At 44.3% G+C, this 20,294-nt stretch overlaps 1 protein-coding gene across 1 annotated transcript in view; it reads left to right on the forward strand.

Moving 5' to 3' along the window:
* Positions 1 to 1,322: 1,322 nt before the first annotated feature.
* Positions 1,323 to 20,294, forward strand: part of LOC126272476 (hillarin) — a 527,629-nt gene continuing 508,657 nt past the window's right edge. Inside the window, exon 1 of the mRNA XM_049975354.1 lies at positions 1,323 to 2,048. Coding sequence (XP_049831311.1) covers positions 1,464 to 2,048 — 585 coding nt within the window. The 5' untranslated portion in view covers positions 1,323 to 1,463. The remainder of the gene's footprint in view (positions 2,049 to 20,294) is intronic.

Raw genomic sequence — 20,294 nt, forward strand, 5'->3', positions numbered from 1 at the left:
AGGTTCCTAGTCACCAAGAACTGTTAGCTTATCTTCGAGGAGTATTGTTTCCGCCACTGTAGCTAGGATTACAATCTTTAACACTATTAATGCCGCTATCGTCTATAATGTCGTTTTCTTCGTCCACTGTGCTGTACAATGTAACCTAGTATTTTTGAGTAATCAGATTCACCAAAAACACTGCGAAAGGCTAATCATCCTGTCCTACATTGCCTGCCGTTTGGGATTCATTCTTAGCTTGGATGCTACGTTATTTAAAACGTTCACGAATTAACGTTTTTTTATTGAGATTCGAGCAGCTTAGTATGGGGCTCTTCAGCCTACAGAATTTATTTTAAAAAGAGGAAGATAATAAACAATAAAAACAGGCGATAAATCCGAGACTTAAATGGGAAGACGGCGGAAAACATCGTGGAACTGAAAACATAGAAACAAAGGGATGATGTGCAGACAAGTAAAAATAATAGACAATTGAAAAACACTGCGATAGTCTGGTTTCTGTTTGCAAGAGACAAAAAATTCACACCCAGCGATAGCATGATTTCTGTTCGCAACGCTTTGGAAAGACGAACAACACTGAACATTCACGTGAACACTGCACTAAAAAGTTGGCAAATATGACATACCACAGCCGAGGGCAGGTGGGGGGACCTGGAGAGATAAAGGGAAACTAAAAAGGGGGGAGGAGAGGAAAAACTAAGGGGGGGAAAGGAGCCGATGGAGGAGGAGGACCCATCAGAGGGGCGGAACGTTTTGACGTATATGTGTGACACTACTGACACAAATATATATTTTCTTCATTTTGTTCGTTATTGATCGTTGTGTTTGGTCGTTGCGGACGTCGCAAGACATCCTGTTCAATTTCCGTGGCTGATCGTTCCACTCAGTTCTTTTATTACAGAGGCCAACCGGCTATCTGACCGAACACGCTAAGCTACCGTGGCGGCAATTGAAGACATCAATTACTTGCTGAGCTAACTGGTTGGCGTGTTAATCCTCCTCCAAGACAGATAAAGTGCCATCGACCACAAGCCAAGAGCAACACAATTACACACCATCGCGGACGTGATTAGAAATGTGAGATGGGTCTGTCTATACACAAAATTCCTGTTGGAACCGAGAGACATCCCTTGTAGGTATGGATGCAGGTGCTTTCGCCGAGAGGTAGTGGGGATAGAAGGAGCGGCAAGGCAGTGCGAGGCGAGGCGCGACCTTCCAGCGTCCACCAGCAGGTAGCGCTGCCTGCCGCCGCAGCCTCGGCGGCGCGCCCGCAGAGCGCAGCACGGTCGCAGGTAGCACAGCAGGTGCGGAGGTGGCCGCGCACTGACGTGTAGTGTCAACATGGCCGCCGCCGGGGCAGGTAGAGCCTGCGCCTGACCGAGTCGCGACTCGACCGCTACCAGCAGCAGTAGGAGCGATCCGCCTGTTCCTCGCGACCCCCCGTGTGAGTGTGCGACGCCGCCATGTACCGCATGAACTTCTACGAGAGCACGTGCCTGCGCTGCGGCCAGACCGTGTACCAGGTGGACCGCGTCGGCCCGCTCAAGGACTTCACCTTCTTCCACAGCGGCTGCTTCAAGTGCGCCGCCTGCGGCACCAAGCTGACGCTCAAGACGTACTACAACAACCAGCACCGGCAGGAGGACAAGGAGGTGTACTGCAGCAGCCACGTGCCCAAGATCGGGCCCGGCCACCTGGACGGCTCGGCAGTCGGCATCCGCTCGGCGCTCAACGTGCCCAAGTCGTCGACGTTCGTGAACGAGCAGATCCGCGGCGGCGGGCGCGGCGGCACGTTCGACGCGGACGCGCTCAGCATCCGGCCGTACCTGAACGGCCACCAGGGCGGCGGCGCCGGCCACGGCCACGGCCACGGGCCGTCGGCCGGCTTCGGCGGGCGCGCGTCGCCCGCTCACCACGACCCGCCCGGCTCCGGCTACCAGTACGGCCGCTTCGACGCCAGCGCGCTGCACATCGCGCACGCGCTCAAGGCCACCGAGCTGCAGCGCGCCTACTCCAAGCACCGCGAAAAGCCCATCGACTACTACCTGGTGAGTAGCCGCCCCTCTCCAGGGTCACTGTCCCCGCGTCGCGTGGCTGGTGTCTGGCATCAGCGCCCCCTCATTTTTAGCTGTGGTGAAACACTAATGTGAAGCTTAGCCCGCGGTCTAGGCTAGTTTACCCGGTAGTATGCTTGTGACTTGATGAAACCAAGGAATGTGAAGCCCAAAGAGAGGCTGTCTTAACACTCTGACCTTTAGCACAGCCTAATGTTTACATTCCCGCCCACAATTTGGCGTAAAATTAAAAATGGAAGCTAAATTCAGAAAATCTGTATCAGGAAGCGAAAGTAACAAATGACTTCTGCTACTTGCACAGCAAAATAACTAACGATGCCCGAAGTAAGGAGGATACAAAATGCAGACTTACAATTGCAATGACATTATTTCAAAAGAGGAGAAATTTGTGGACATCGACTGTAGCTTTAAGTGTCAGCAAGTCTTTTCTGGTGGGATTTGTCAGGAGTGTAGCTATGTATGGAAGTGAAACATGGACAACAAACAGCTGAGACAAAAAGAGAATAGAATTTGGTGTCACTGAAGAATGTAACTAATGAGAAGGTATTGAATAGAATTGGGGAGACAAGACTTGTGGCACAACATGACCAAAAGAAGAGATCAGTTGATGGGACATATTCGCGACATCAAGAGATCACCAATTTAGTGTTGGGGGAAAGTGTGTGTTTGGGGGGGGGGGGGGGGGGTAGAAATCGTAGAGGGAGACCAAGAGATTAATAGAGTAAGCACATTCAAAACGATGGAAGTTGCAGAAGTTATTCAGAGGTGAACAGGCTGGCACAGGATAGAGTAGCATGGAGAGCTGCATCAGACCAGTCTTCGGACTGAAGGCTAACCCAACAACAACATATTAGAGTATGAACGATTTTCCGGCGAGTATTTTGATGTATGTTATTTACGCTTATCGTACATAGACTACGAAACATTTACCCACGTCTGAATGCAACACTAGTCGTGGAACACGAAAATCGAAATTCGTAGCACTTTTCCCGTGTAAGGCCAGAAATGGTTTTTTGCTAGACTAATGGTGTCTGTGAATCAGTTGTTTCGTATTTCTCAGTAGGATGAAGTGAGGTGCTCAGTACTTAAGTAACAATTTAAATAGAGGAAGAGTTCCTTAAAAAGAAACATCCAGATTGTCCAGATGTGGGCTAGACTGCGATACAGCAACCACCTTCATGAATTCGTGACAGTTCGTGCACTGCATCAAGGTTTCCCATAGTCTCCAACATTTTCAGCCATGACAACAGTGAGCAATTCATCTCCTTCAAACCTGATGTGGAAAGAGGACCTCTGTGCATACTATTAATGCATCGATATTCGTGAAGCTTTCGAAATGTGATGCTACAGAACAATGCTGAAGATTAGATTGGTAGATCACATAACTAATGAGGACGTATTGAATAGGATTGGAGAGAAGAGAATTGACTAGAAGAAGGGATTGGTTGGTAGGGCATATTCTGAGGCATCAAGGGATCACCAATTTAGTATTGGATGGCAGTGTGGAGGGTAAAAATCGTAGAGAGAGACCAAGAGATGAATACACTAAATAGATTCAGAAGGTTGTAGGTTGCAGTAGGTACTGGGAGATGAAGAAGCTTGCACAGGCTAGAGTAGCATGGAAAGTTGCATCAAACCAGTCTCTGGACTGAAGACTACAACAACAACAACATTCACAAAGAGCAGCAGCCAGTATTGGTGTTGTTTTGGTAAAACAGCTCATGAAACTGCTCATGAACCTTGTCCAGACCGATATTAACTGTCTGCACCTGTAATGTACACTGACGTCTGCGTTTCAACCTTACATCGCCGCACCAACTCAACAAGTCGTTGAAAGTCCCATGCAGAAATATCGAGCCATGCTACCTCTATAGCCGCCCATAATTGCGAAATTGTTGCCGGTGCAGAATGTTGTGTACGAACTAATCTCTCGATCATGTCCCATAAATGTTCCATGGAATTCATTTCGGGCGATCTGGGGTGCTGAATCAGTCGTTCGAATTGTCCAGAATGTTCTTCAAACCAATCACGAACAACTGTGTGTCGGTGTCATGACATCGTTGTTTATGAACATGTAAAGGCCATGAATAGCTGCAAATGGTCTCAAAGTAGCCGAATGTAATCAACTGCAGTCTGCCAACGGTTCAATGGCACCAGAAGACCCAGCCCATTCCCTGCAAACACAGCCCTCTCCATTGTGGAGCCACCACCATCTTGCAGGGTGCCTTGCTGACAACCTGAGCCTATGGTTTCGAGAGGTCTGCACCACAGCCGAACCCTTTCATCAGTTCTTACCAACTGAAATTTGGACTCATTCGATCAGACCACGGTTTTCCAGTCGTCTAGGATTCAGTCGATACGGCCAGGAGCCTAGGAGAGGCGCTGTAGGCGATGTCCTGCTGTTAGCAAAGGCACTCGCGTGGGTCGTCAGCTGCCATAGGCCATAAAAGCCAAATTTCGTCGCACTGTCTTAACGGATACGTTCGTCGTACGTTCCACATTGATTTCTGTGGTTATTTCACGCAGCGTTGCTTGTCTGTTAGCACAGACAACTCTACGCAAACGCTGCTTCATTCGGTCGTTAAGTGAAGGCCGTCGGCCACTGCATCGTCTGTGGTGAGAGGTAGTGCCTGAAATTTAGTATTCTCGGCACACTCTTGATGCTGTGGATCTCGGAATATTGAATTCCCTAACGATTTCCAAAAAGGCATGGCCCATACGTCTAGCTCCAGCTACCATTCCGCGTCCGAAGTCTGTTAATTCCCATCGTGCGGCCGAAATGACGTGGAAAACATTTTCACATGGATCACTTGATCCCAAATGACAGCTCCACCGATGCACCGAGATTTTCTGCCTTTTGTACGCTATATTACCGCCATTTGTATTTGTACATATCAGGATCCCCTGACTTTCGTCACTTCACTATAAGTGCAAAAATAGTCGTTGAACCTGCAGGTGTAGGGTCTAAACGCTTGCGCAATATTGCTCTACAGAAGCTTAAGAAAACTTTCACCAAGTGCTTAAGGATACGTAGTAACCAATGGGCGTTGTGCAGTGTCGGACAGGAATTTCCCCCACAGGGAACTTAATGTTCCTTTCCACGCTCGCCCTATCTACATTGATATGTTTTGTGAGGAAACTTATTTCTTCTCCCCCTCAGCAGATTTACGGTGTTTATTATCGGCGCGACGTCGTCGATTGTCTATTTAATCCAGCGTTATATAAACTGCGTATTATTATTATGCCATCTTCTGTGACAGCCAGCCAGCACACCACTGACAGCTGCAGTATAGAGAGAGATGGATTCGCATTTGGGAGGAAATGAGTGTAAAGCTCAATTCGGCCATCCATAATAAGGTTTCCTGTAGCGTGATAACTAAAACGATAATTCATTTGAAGATGTGCTAAAGGCATGAAAAGGGAAAATGTAAAGAGTATCACGGAATAATTTAACTAGATGGCTAGATCGTGTTGAAAGACAGGTGGCGATAATACTGTCAGAAATAATGAAATATTACAAATCCATACAAAAATGAAGTAGAGGACGACCACAGAAAAGATGGAAAGAGCAATTCTGAGATCCTTAATGTAACCACAAAACTAACGTTTTATGTTGACTATATGTCACTAAAAGCCACACAATTTTTGCACAAGTCAGATGCTTAATGGAATACTGTCCTACAAATGTTTTAATGTTAATATAATTCACTAAAGATTTACTAAATATAATACATTTCTATAGTATCTATTTAGTTCCCGCTCCTGCTGTGTATAAATCGCCGTTTACTTAGCATTGAGCCCTGTAATACCGTAATGTTGTCTCTGTAAGATCGTACTGCAGCTAGTTTCTCAACATAATCTACCTACTTGCGTATTTTGGTGTTATATACGTAGTTATGACATGAAGATGAGAGATACGTTGGGATTTTTGATCAGTGTAGAATAGAATGAAATGTGTATGAAAACCGGCGCTTGCAACATAGGCTATGACTATGAAAGTGAATGGGAAAGGCCAAACTCAAGCTCTTCACTCTGCAGGGGGCTCGTTATATGATGCTTTACGCTGCGGCGAGATTTTAAATGCAACGCTGCGCCCTTTTTGAAAGTCTCGTATGTTAAACCCCTGTGGCATAATATCCCTTATGTTGCACATCATATCTCCAACATTCCTGCCCCCACATGAATTTAAATTGGCCTTCGTGATCTTAAGTAAGCAAACTCGTATATGGCTTGTAGAGAAACAAGTGTACTTACTTTCTCCCACAAAATATTGTCTGCGAAGAGTTACTTTATTTGTCATTAGACTTCGTAATAACCACGTCCGTGGGAGTGTGGGTCAAATCGCGTGGTATCTTGTTTGTACACTCGTGGAAGAAGAAATCAAAAGTTTCTTCGACACTGACTTGAAAAAGAGTATCGTTTCTGCAAAACTAGCGTTTGGTGTCACTAGACTACTCAAGGAACATATTCTGGAATCAGTAAGTAGTCTAACCTGTTACTACAGATGGTATGACGCTGCGGCTACCTTGACAAGACATTCCACGTTTCAATTGCAGTCGCTAACACAGCAATAGGTCAGTATTTTCATAAACTGCGCATTGTTTTGAAAGCCATTCTTACATGATAAACCAGGGAGTTGAATAAAAACATAACGACGTTACTGGGAATCCAGAGGAAAGATGTAGCACGGTATAGTTCCGCCGCCAGTATTGAATAAAATCGTTTTGTGAATTAGGCCTCGTCACTGAAAAGACAGCTGCAAATCCCTTTTTGCATTTAACTATTATTTTATAGAATGACATCTAATGCCCAAAACGATTTTATTCAGAGCCGAACTAAGTAAAAAGGCGAAGCTGCTGATGCACCTATGAGATCAGGTTTTCAAAGCTTAAAGCGAATGCCAGAATGGTTCCTTTGGAAAGGACGCGCCGATTTTCTTACACATTCCCCTCCAACACGAATTGTGGCGTCTATGATGACTTCGTCGTCGACGAAATGTTATTCCCCATTCTTCCGCCCTTCCTCCAGATTCAGAAAACGCCTTACCATCTCCTGCTATTACATGACCTTTTCTATTTACTATTTTTTGCGGGAAACAGCAATACAGACAGTGCTTTGTTTACATACCCATTCCAGAAACTACAAAACATTGCATGGCTTATCGCAGGTGAATTTATAAACGGCGTAGCGGTAATAGCCTGTTTAACTGATGCCTATGGTATCTTTCACTGGATAGTAGTGGCTCATTTGCGCGTACTCGAGCGTGGCAGAACCGTTAGCCAGGTCGTGCTGACGCTAGCTCATCGGAAAACAAGTGCTGACCCAACGCCCCGCTAGACGCTATCAGAGGTTATTCGTTTCCCAGGACACTTATCTGGCGCTAGACACCATTATAAAATGCATTAGTGTCGTTGTCAACTACCCGCCCGAAAATACTGCGTCTTATATGGGTATTAATTATCAACTGCGGAAGCCTCTTTTCCACGTCTATTTTGGCAGCCGAGCCGAGATACTTGCTTTCTTTTGCACATAAATTAATGTCTGAAAATGAACTTATATTCAGTATTAAGTACAGGTGACGCTCCTCAAAACAGATAAATACAGTACACAGATGGTTTAAAAGGCAATTCATGTTATTTGAAACTGATTAGCAGCTGACGCTTTGCGGTAAGCGATGGAGGGATATTGTCACATTACTCTCCAGGCACGTATAGTTCCATACAAACGATGATTTCCTCTTTGCCACAATGGTAGCACAATGAATACCCTTACAGAGTTTGTAGTCAGCGTGTCCTTTTTAGCAGCCAGTGACAATTATGTTGCATAGAAGCAGTTGGTCTGATTAAAGACATTCTCGACCCGAAACAACTTGTCAGTCCCCTTAGACTTGATATGACCTTCCTTTCCTGCTTCTTTTTATCTGACCTGTCCAACAACACAGTGGACATTCATCACTGGTAAAAACGTTAACACAGTTGAAAGCAGCGATAAGCGAAAGAAGAAATAAAATCATAGGAACCAGGAACCTTGGTGTTCATAGTCCGACACATACGCACTTCGCCTCCAAGCTACATGCAGATTACAAAATGCTTCAAATGGCTCTAACTACTATGGGACTTAACATCTGAGGTCATCAGTCCTCTAGACTTAGAACTACTTAAACCTAAGGACATCACACACATCCATGCCCGAGGCAGGATTCGAACCTGCGACCGTAGCAGCAGCGCGGTTCCGGACTGAAGCGCCTAAAACCGCTCGGTCACACCGGCTGGCCACTCAGATTACATTTAGCTATTTTATTTATTTTAAATACTCTGGTTTACTGAATCGAACACTTTCACATAGTATGTAAAAGATATTTGTCTGAAAAGGCAACGAAGAAATTTACAGATGTATGTCACAAGCTCTAAAGAATTTATTGCTGTTTGGCATAATGTCTAAACTGTAATTCTTGCCAAGCTGAAATCTTAGAAAAAGTGTAGTCAGAGAATGGATCTCAATTCATCTTAAGAACCTTAATGACACGGGTACCTTTTCTTCTCCGTATTATGTGTACGTTAACACCTCTTTCTTTCATAGACTACATCTTTTGCATATGTTTTACAGTCTTGTAATTTAACACAGTTAATACAGAACACTTTCTAAACAATTAGCAAGTGTTTTTAACTATTTAAAACGTACTGATGTTTATAAAACCAATAGTTAAAAATTTATGCACAAGATTTGCTAAAATATTTCTTCAAATTCAGATAACAGTCAATCCCTGAATGGGCGCGTAAAGTAAAGCATATTTTTACCAGATATGTCTGATATATTGTCTGAGTTGCTGGCCTTATTTCCACACATTAAATATATTAACCAGAAAAAAATTACTGTATCTCGTATTTTAATTTTTAGAATATAACGGATTTTGTTTCTCTGTAATTTAGTTTAACATGCAGTAAAGCTTACATCTATTAGATAGGTACATACAGCTGAAAGTTATAATAAGAAAAATGGTTTACGAACTTAAGGAGATATGTGTACCGAAATTCTGAAAGGTACGACTAGCAGGAAATTGCAAATTGAGGTTTGAGTCATGTTAAATTGTTTCTCAGAACATTATTGAAACGTAGTCTTCATCCTACTGTATTTCTTCATCTTCAAGCTTCCTCTTGGCATTCCTTTCACTACTTGTTGCTTCCTTGACGAATGTATATTAATTATGTCTACATACCTCAGAAAAATGGCTCTTATCCACCTTTTTGATGCACGAGGGTACTAGGGAGAGAAATTTTACATAAATAAATATATAATTGCTTTAAAAAATTACATCTACGTAGGAATAGAATTCTACACTTAATACATCATTATGTGTCAAATTCCGGGGGTATTGTGACATAATTTCGTAATCAATTACCGATTATTGGAGCATCTTTTTTGATAAAGACAGTGAAGAAATACAAATAATATGGTGGTGTAGTTTGCGTCAAAGTAACTGAAAAACAAACAAGTAGGAAAGGTTTAGCATCCACGACAAACAGCGTCACTGTTAACCCAAAAATCTAAATCATCGGGAGGCGAGCGGTGTGAGACTTTCTTCAAAAATGGTTCAAATGGGTCCGAGCACTATGGGACAACATCTGAGGTCATCAGTCCCCTAGAACTTAGAACTACTTAAACCTAACTAACCTAAGGACATCACACACATTCATGCTCGAGGCAGGAATCGAACCTGCGACCGTAGCAGTCGCGCGGTTCCAGACTGAAGCGCCTAGAACCGCTCGGCCACCGCGGCCGACAGACTTTCTTCCCTAAAGCACTGAGGCATTGGCTGCTCTCAGTAGTATGGATTCCCTTTACCTATCTAGTAGGTACCCTTGAACTCTCTGGTATAGAATTTATTGACTTGTAGCGTTGTTAATATTTATTGCACACTAATGACTGTCTACAACGACAAAAATCTGTGGTACTTAGCCAACAAACATTCAGTAAGATGTAAACTAAGCACTTCACCATAGCGAAAATAACCAGGAGCAAAGATGATTATTTAGAGATGTTGGAAACTCGCAGTGTTACCAACCCAAGCTAAATCTCTGGAAGCTAAACTTCTCCAGTTGTTTTTCGAAATACCAGTGGTTTTCTGTCATTTAAATAATGGCACGGGGCCCGGTACACGGCCGTGACTAAACTTTAGTATACAGTTGTATTTCGTCCTAAACACAATAAAGGACATATCAAGTGAGTCCGAAAAAATTATAGAATATACTACAATTGTAAACAGATCCGTTTTTCCATCTTTCAGATGGACCGTCTTTCTTTAAGCGAACTTCATTTTCAGAATAGTACTCAACGTACCACGTAAACACAGCTCGAATCCGTGTCGCGGTTCCTGAATTTATCGTGCCCAGTGTAGTATTTCAGACAGCTTTTATGACTATTTTTGCGCAAATAGTGGTAGACGTAACACAAAATTACAAGTCAGGGCATATGTGAAAGAATGGACTTCGAGTTATTCTTGTTGCTTTTGACTCTGATCTTGTACGTAGAGCCAATTTCTGCTTTACAAGGAGTATCGTAGTGTTACAGCAAGTCTGTGCGTGTGCGTGTGTGTGCGCACGCGCGCCGGCATGTGTGTGTGTGTGTGTGTGTGTGTGTGTGTGTGTGTGTGTGTGTGTGTGTTCGTGTGTGTAGAGAGAGAGAGAGGCGATTGATTTTGGTGATCTGAGATCTAGATGTAGGACACTGAAGTTAACAATTATATAAAAAAAAAACGCTGTATGGGTGCAAACCACTTACAGGCCCATGAAGACGAAAAAGTTGTGCCTGTGTAGAAAGCGCGGATGCACAAGGTGTCAGCATCGTCCTGGCCCGAAGGCCGTCCGTTTCACTGGTTCGCCTGGTCGTTGCACTTTCCCGCATCATATTAGCATCGACCCTCATAGGCTACACAACATAACCCTTTTTGTTTCTTTAGTCGATCGATTTTTAGCATGCTGGTGATTGCGCGACCCGAGTAATGCCTTCAATTTATTAATATATTCCCATTTTTGTCTGGTATGCTACTTGCTTGCTTACCTCTGATTGGTGTCCAATTATTTCGAGAAATGGCTTCCCACATACGTCTTTATATTAATTTTTCTGAAGAACATATTTAGTTCTTATGTTAACCTGACAAATACCTGTTGTCGATATACGTAACACACTATTTCAGGTATACGTCTGTACATCCAATTTTTGGAACGTGTCCGGTTTATCACGGTTCTGTCTTCAGCTTGTATGTGGCAATTTGTTGCGCCTGATTTCCTCGAAGCTTAAATATTTTTAGGGACATAGGTATTCCTAATTGGCTTATACTGTTAAAGTCAACGAGCCAGCTTCTCGTACAACTTACAGTACTCAAATTGGCAAGTATGAAGCAATGTGGTTAGCGCTCGTAGCTCTTTTATTTACAGATATATTAAACGAACTATGATTTATTTTTGAAGAACGTCGTGGCACTTGAATTAGCGCTCAAAAACCATCGAAAAGAGGTATACGATGTGACGCACGCCACAGTTGTATGGAGTTTTCCACTCATAGCCGAGCGATGAGCTATAGGGAATGGCTAAGGCACTGAGCATAACGCACTAGCAGCTCCATCGCTAAGTAAACATCGATTAACAGAGCTGAAATTTAACTACATCGATCGAATACTACCTTACTTTTAGCATATTCCGCACCTATTTTCACGAAACATTTCATTGCAAACATTAGGAAACGTTGTCGAACTGTACTCCTTACATTGTGACGAATCTTGTTTAATAATAATAATAATAATAATAATAATAATAATAATAATAGAAACGACGTTGTTTCATCTTGTAAAAAAGCTTCAATTACATGCGCACAGTCGGCCGCGGTGGCCGAGCGGTTGTAGGCGCTTCAGTCAGGAACCGCGCTACTGCTACGGTCGCAGGTTCGAATCCCGCCTGGGGCATGGATGTGAGTGATGTCGTTAGGTTGGTTAGGTTTAAGTAGATCTACGTTCTAGGGGACTGATGACCTCAGATATTTAGTCCCATAGTGCTCAGAGCCATTTGTTACATGCGCACAACGGGAGACAAAAATGGTACAGTTATAAATTTTGACAGTACAGCAAAGTACATGAACCCAATAAGAAGCTTCTGACAGCAGGCAGAATATGGTCAATACGTTTTTGTATTCACAAAAATTAAAGTACCAATTCCAGTGTTTAGTATTACTACCACCCCACTCCACACATCGTCATTTACAGCACAACTTGCCATTTCTTCCAGCCGTAACGAGTAATACCTCTTGTAACCAACAAGGTAAAGAGATTCTTTAAATATGCTCTAAGAGTTGTGAATAAAATATATACTACTGTAATTAAGTTCTTGGGCAAATAGTTGGACAGCTAAAACCCAGCATAGTGATTTTAGAAGTATTGCTACTTAAAGAACGCTTCGTTAGAGGCATATTCACATGCGCATGCTCCACAGACACGGCAGACAGTTAAGTACGATGTTGGCGTTCGGTTTGACGATTAGGAGCTGTGCCTTATCCTCTTGTGTCACCTAAATAATGGTGACGAAAATTTATTCCTTCGCCAGGACTCGAACCGGCTACTTACAGGTCTAGCGCCACCACACTAATATGAATTTTCGAATTTCGAAATACAGGAGGCTGTCTTTTTCACTGGAGCTTTTGTAAAATATGTAAGCCAACTGAGATATCATAATTGTTACTATCGGGGCCATCATTCCTCGTCTAAGACAGAATGCATCTGAAAAAAATCGTGTGAAAGTGCATTGCTTTTTCTCAACGCATTTTTTTAATAATATGCTTCCTAAGGAATAGCTATTTCTCGAATATTCAGTCTCAGAATGCTCTGACATGAGGCCGAAGCTACCATCTGCATCTATACTGCATACGGTTGCGAAATACTACCACATTATCCGCCGGATATCTTTCTTCCGCCCGCCTTAGATGCATTATACTCCATTCAGCTTCCAGGCAGCAGCCGCTTGGTGCCGACGTCTCGAACTGTGTAGCGGCGGTGAACTTTTGAGAGGTTACGTCAGCCGCTATAATATACACAGTTACTCAAGCCGGAGACTTCGACGCCAGGACGGGCGAGCAACCCTTTCTCTAAGTCTCGTGTCCGAACCGTGATGTCTGCGGGAACACTCGCGCCAGTGCTTTTCGCAAATAGTTTCTCCTCAACGAGACACCACACTTGCAAACTACTATAATGTCGTCGTCACGGAACACAAAGTAATTTTGAATTTGCGACTGAAACTTATTCGGCGTCAAAAATACAGTAGCTTGTAATTTTCTAGAACCGAGACAGTTTCGCGCCTCACCTTTTTCATGCTTATTGTTCCAGCCCATTCATGGATCTGTGCCTGCATGTGAAATATCATCCCACATAATTTGTCGGTGATGCTCTGCAACACTCTGTGTCCTTCAGTATATCATTTGCCTAGGCAATAACATCAACTTCCCTCTGTTCACTCTCGTCCTGCATCTACCTACTACTTACATTTTCACCTTTTGTAAAGAATGTGTTGAAAGAATGACTTTAGACAAAAAGTTACTCATAAAGAAACGAGAATATGTATTGTGCACACACTTGTGAAGAAAGCTGTTCTTCTCATTATACAAGTTATATTTCGATCTTGCATGTAAATCTCGTTTCTCCATGGAATTACCTTTCTTGACTTGCTTTGACACATCACTCGCAGTTTCCTCTTCATTTTAAGTCAAGCAGTCTAGAAACGGATGTGTTAGTTTCTTGTTTACGGCGCTCATGCCCATTTATGTTCTTCCGAGGTACTCTGGCTATGCTCTTGATGATTTTTTTGTCGTTCGACGGATACGTTCCAAGTGATTTCCCTAATGGCGTGGACGTTACTGTCTGTTTGCGTCACACTCTTTCTGTGAAGCTTGTGTTGTCCCAAAGGCGACGTGACACGATAGTTTTTGTACAGGATGATTCTTATTAACATTTAGAAAACCCAGAAGCGACAAATATGACACTAAGACAAGTAATTTAATACAAAACACATGGGTCCACAAATGACGGAAAATACCCCAAAAGTAGATGAGAAATATTGAACATGTGACGTCACCAGATGATATACCTCGTCGCAAGCGTAGCTGTTGCACTTGGGCATGAAAGGATAATTGAGTGATGCAATACTTGCATTCGAGCAAACTGTGCAAATTTCGAACATTTTTAATAAACATAATCTGTTGTGAACGTGGAAGTTACAGAAGTACAGTCTTCTCTGTGACCAAGGAAAAACTGTTCTTATTTTGTATTTCTTTTCTTTTGTCCCTTCTCTTTTTTTGTTTACACGCATTATTGAATAAGGAAACCGCCGGTCATTTATTGCTAACAGGGCAACCCGGAAGTGTGTACTTATTTTTGCCTGTGACGCAATACGGTGAAGTCACGCACATAGCTCCGGAGCCACACCGACGTGAATACTCGACTAGTGTTGGGATGATCAGTCGTGACAGACCGATAGGCCCAACTGCTGCACGTGCGGCGAAATATATCTGGTGACGTCACACGTTCAACATTTCTCATCCACTTTTGAGGAACTTACAGACGTCTCCGGTCCCATATGTCGTAAGTTAGCCGCGCGGGGTAGCCGAGCGGTCTAAGCGCCTTGTAACGGTCCGCGTGGCTCCTCCCGTCGGAGGTTCGAGTCCTCCCTCAGGCTTGTGTGTGTGTCGTCCTTACCGTAAGCTAATTAGGTTAAGTAGTGTGTAAGCTTAGGGACCGATGACCTCAGCAGTTTGGTCCCAGACCTTACCACAAATTTCCATATTTTTTCTTAAATTTCTTGCCTCAGCGTCGTCTTCGTGGCTTCGCAGATTTTTAAACGTTAATAAGAATCACCTTGTATAACATGAGAATGAATGATTCGCAATATCGTGATAGGCAAGCTGGGATAGTAACCGATATCGACTACCTTCTCCATGAGTTTACCATTTGCAGGCCAGATTATATTTCGGGTTGTTACGTTTGCGCAAATTAGTAAAAATGTTTTAGCTGAAAGTTTCTAACGAGTTGTCTGTTGAGCCTGACGTAATACATCCCCCGTCTGAAAGTTTCATTCTGCAGACTTGTGTACGATGTAATGAAGTACACTCCTGGAAATTGAAATAAGAACACCGTGAATTCATTGTCCCAGGAAGGGGAAATTTTATTGACACATTCCTGGGGTCAGATACATCACATGATCGCACTGACAGAACCACAGGCACATAGACACAGGCAACAGAGCATGCACAATGTCGGCAGTAGTACAGTGTATATCCACCTTTCGCAGCAATGCAGGCTGTTATTCTCCCATGGAGACGATCGTAGAGATGCTGGATGTAGTCCTGTGGAACGGCTTGCCATGCCATTTCCACCTGGCGCCTCAGTTGGACCAGCGTTCGTGCTGGACGTGCAGACCGCGTGAGACGACGCTTCATCCAGTTCCAAACATGCTCAACGGGGGACAGATCCGGAGATCTTGCTGGCCAGGGTACTTGACTTACACCTTCTAGAGCACATGGGTGGCATGGGATACATGCGGACGTCCATTGTCCTGTTAGAACAGCAAGTTCCCTTGCCGGTCTAGGAATGGTAGAACGATGGGTTCGATGACGGTTTGGATGTACCGTGCACTATTCAGTGTCCCCTCGACGATCACCAGAGGTGTACGGCCAGTGTACGAGATCGCTCCCCTCACCATGATGCCGGGTGTTGGCCCTGTGTGCCTCGGTCGTATGCAGTCCTGATTGTGGCGCTCACCTGCACGGCGCCAAACACGCATACGACCATCATTGGCGCCCAGGCAGAGGCGACTCTAATCGCTGAAGACGACACGTGTCCATTCGTCCCTCCATTCACGCCTGTCGCGACACCACTGGAGGCGGGCTGCACGATGTTGGGGCGTGAGCGGAAGACGGCCTAACGGTGTGCGGGACCGTAGCCCAGCTTCATAGAGACGGTTGCGAATGGTCCTCGCCGATACCCCAGGAAGCAACAGTGTCCCTAATTTACTGGGAAGTGGCGGTGCGGTCCCCTACGGCACTGCGTAGGATCCTACAGTCTTGGCGTGCATCCGTGCGTCGCTGCGGTCCGGTCCCAGGTCGACGGGCACGTGCACCTTCCGCCGACCACTGGCGACAACATCGATGTACTGTGGAGACCTCACGCCCCACGTGTTGAGCAATTGGGCGGTATGTCCACCCGGACTCCCGCATGCCCACTATACGCCCTAGCTCAAAGTCCGTCAACTGCACATACGGTTCACGTCCACGCTGTCGCGGCATGCTACCAGTGTTAAAGACTGCGATGGAGCTCCGTATGCCACGGCAAACTGGCTGACACTGACGGCGGCGGTGCACAAATGCTGCGCAGCTAGCGCCATTCGACGGCCAACACCGCGGTTCCTGGTGTGTCCGCTGTGCCGTGCGTGTGATCATTGCTTGTACAGCCCTCTCGCAGTGTCCGGAGAAAGTATGGTGGGTCTGACACACCGGTGTCAATGTGTTCTTTTTTCCATTTCCAGGAGTGTATATTGACGAAATAAAAGTCTGTCAAATTCGGACTACGATTCCGACATGTCTTTACAAAATGCTGAAGCCGTTTAGACCGGTTTGTAGTAAGTTTCACGAGCAGTTTTACTCAGTGCTGTAGTTTAATTATACGTCTCACTGAAGCCGATAGCGATCCAATCATGAAACAAGAGTCTGTAACAGGATATACGAGTACTGGACGAATACTTCCGGCGCTCTGTCGGTTTCAAAACCCCAGAACTACTGAGTTCAGGTGCATGCTAGTTACAGCTATTCTAGCTTTCGGATTCAACTCAATAGGTACTGCATCCCGCTGAATACGGACACGCACCGTTGTTAGAAGTTGTTTCTTGCCTTTAATGAGTTGGCAAGTCAAGTACATTATAAGCGCCGAAGCGTCCTTAGTTATATTTATCTGTTCCGGTAACAGCATTACGTTTCAGTTGCTTGCCGAGTCTACTTTACATCGAGATTATTTTGCCATTGTTTTCCGTTCAGGCATTCATTGGTCGATGATAGGCATGGCAACGAACGTTCTAATGTAACGTTTTTGACGTATTCAAAACTATCACTCGTTTTGCAGCAAAATCTTGTAAAGTTTAAAACGTTAGGCCATATCAACAAAATTTTTAGGCACTCATTATACAATATGGCCATAGTTAATATGCTGATAAAACACGTTAAAGTAGCTGATGAAAACGCTGTTTTCTTTGCGTATCCCACAAGATTTTCTACTGGCCGTTACGTGATTCAGTGGTGTAATTCATATTTTACATCAACTTCCTTAGTGGAAAGCCCTGGCGAATTCTTGCAACACCATGAGAGGTGGCCAGGAGCTTATGTCGCGTCTTGCATATGCAAGAAGTGCAGGATATGCAACGCTTTCCGATGCGGAAAGTCTCACACGCCTTTTACTATACTTGGAAAGACACAATGTTATGGTTCTGCTGTTGAGTCCGTGATGGATTTCGTAGTAAAATGTAAGCAATGCTTTCAAAGTAATTCTGCGTTTAGAATATTTACGGGGCGAACATGAAAGCTGAGCGTAGAATGCTAGCGATTTCCAGTTACGAGAGGTGTAGACTGTTTTCTGAGTGAAATTATTTCTAAAAATAGCATGTCATGTTATTTCTTGCTGTCCGGTTGTCGCCGTTTTTCTAGTTTTACAATATGCCCACGCCATACATATTTCGCGTTTTGTTTTTACAGATGTTTTAGAAATGACACTGTATGAGACCGTAACCCGCTGTTTAATTTATGCGTTAATGCGGATCCAGCTTCGATCAGAAACGATTATCCAATACCTTTTGCACGAACTTCATGAATAGAGGAAGATTTCGGGTAAAACGGATCCTTCAAAATTAAGCAAAAATACAAGCAATAGGTTATGAGGAAGAGTGACATGTATACTTGGGAAAAAACAAGCGTCAAAAATGTAACAATGATGAGTCATAAAGAGGTAAAAGAGTGCGAACTACAGACAGTCATATAAGTAACATTCAAAATACAACTTCAAATAATCGTGAAAAACTGTTAGCGTGAAACTTCTTTCGTTCGTATTTGGAAGTTAGATTTGTGACCTGTGTTAGTTATAAAATATATAGAGGTAGAGAGCGCAGGAGAGCTTCTGTGAAGTTTGGAAGGTAGGCAAGTGCTCTATCAGCTGAGTTACCCAAGCATGACTCACGACCCGTCCTCATAGCTTTAATTTAGCCACCGTTGGTTCACTTCAGGCCCTTATGGAAGCTGTTGTTCGACTTGGCATAGGTTGACAGAGTTGTTAGATGTCCGCCTGACGTACGCCGTGCAAATCTGTCCAATATGCGTGTTAAATTGTCAATATCCCGAGCTGGCTGGAGGGTTCTGCCCATAATGTTCTCAACTGGGGAGTGATCCAGGGACCTTGCTGGTCAAGGGACGGCTTGGCAAGCACGAAGCTAAGCCGTAGAAGCCCTCGCCATGTGCCGGTGGGCATTATCTTACTGAAATATAAGTCCAGGATAGCTTGCCATGGAGGACTACAAAACGTACGACAGAAGATCATCGACGTTTTTATTCGATTTTAAATAAAAGCAAAAAAAATTGATTTTTTAAGGAGGTTTGAACCAATAATTTTAAGATTACTAGACTTTGAGGCTACGCACTCAGCTACTAGCAATGTTAATTATCTCTACATATGAAACATCCTGACAGATTAAAACTGTGTGCCGGACCGAGACTCGAACTCGGGACCTCGCGGATGGCATCCAATGCGGTCCTGCCATATAATGAAATGGCACCTCAGATCGTCACTGGTGTTTGTCGGACCGTTTGGCAGGCGATAGTCAGGTTGGTATCGCACCGTTGTGTGAGGCGTCTCCAGACGCGTCCTCGCTAGTCCAAAAATGGTTCAAATGGCTCTGAGCACTATGGGACTCAACATCTGTGCTCATCAGTCCCATAGAACTTAGAACTACTTAAACCTAACTAACCTAAGGACATCACACAACACCCAGTCATCACGAGGCAGAGAAAATCCCTGACCCTCCGGGAATCCCCGCTAGTTATCGGGGCTCAGTTCGAAGCAGAATTCATCAGTAAAGGTAATTTTACTCCAGTCAATGAGATTCCACGCCGATTGTGGCCGATACCTTCGCAAACTGGCTTATTGATGTGCATAGGTCAATGGTAGTTGCCCCGAAGGTGCCGTAGGCTCAGTCCTCTTTATGTGACCCGACTATTAATGCTCCCTTACGTTGTGTTCGCCCACGGTTGACCCAGTCCTGCCAACACTGTCTCATAGTACCATCGCTCCTACTGAAATGTCGACAGATTCGCCGATCACTCCATTCGGCTTTTCTGAGCCTAACCGCACGTCCCCTCTCATAGTGCTGACATCAGCGTATATTGTTGACGCGCATGTCTGCCAGGCATAGTTCCTGTCCAACTGAGTACATGGAATGAAATTCACAAAGACTTTATGCTCTGGTATCGACATGTCCCCTGCTTACTATCCTTTCCAGCTGTGCGGTTAAATTGCTCTGCAGCGTCACAAATTCATCCATACGCTTCCAGTTCTCGGTTCTGCATTTTCCATCTATACCTGTATGAATATCAGTTTATGACCAATTTGTCTAACCCCTTTGCGATGCGTCTCTTTTTTTGTCTTAGTGTTTATTTGTAAACAGCGGTCACAAATGTATTGCTGGCCGTGGTGGTCTCGCGGTTCTAGGCGCTCAGTTCGGCACCGCGCGACTGCTACGGTCGCAGGTTCGAATCCTGCCTCGGGCATGGATGTGTGTTATGTCCTTAGGTTAGTTAGGTTTAAGTAGTTCTAAATTCTAGGGGACTGATGACCACAGATGTTAATTCCCATAGTGCTCAGAGCCATTTGAACAAATGTATTTTTCAAAGGCGATATTTAACAGGGTTTTTTAGAATTGCCACGTACTGCTATAGGAGACTGATGTCCTACAACTGCCTCGTGAGATGAAGAGGTGGGTACAGGAGAAGCCCACATCAAACGAGTCACAAATCTGGTGACCCCCAAAAAGAAGACTAGATGCCGATGAGCTCTCAGTGAGAAGCCATACATGTTGTCTCAAACCTTTTGTGTAAAACTGGAACAGGTGATACTGGGTCCACAAACGTTTGAGATAGGGAGCCAATGGTCGG

This window comes from Schistocerca gregaria, chromosome 5 (genome assembly GCF_023897955.1).
Source record: "Schistocerca gregaria isolate iqSchGreg1 chromosome 5, iqSchGreg1.2, whole genome shotgun sequence".
NCBI lineage: Eukaryota > Metazoa > Arthropoda > Insecta > Orthoptera > Acrididae > Schistocerca > Schistocerca gregaria.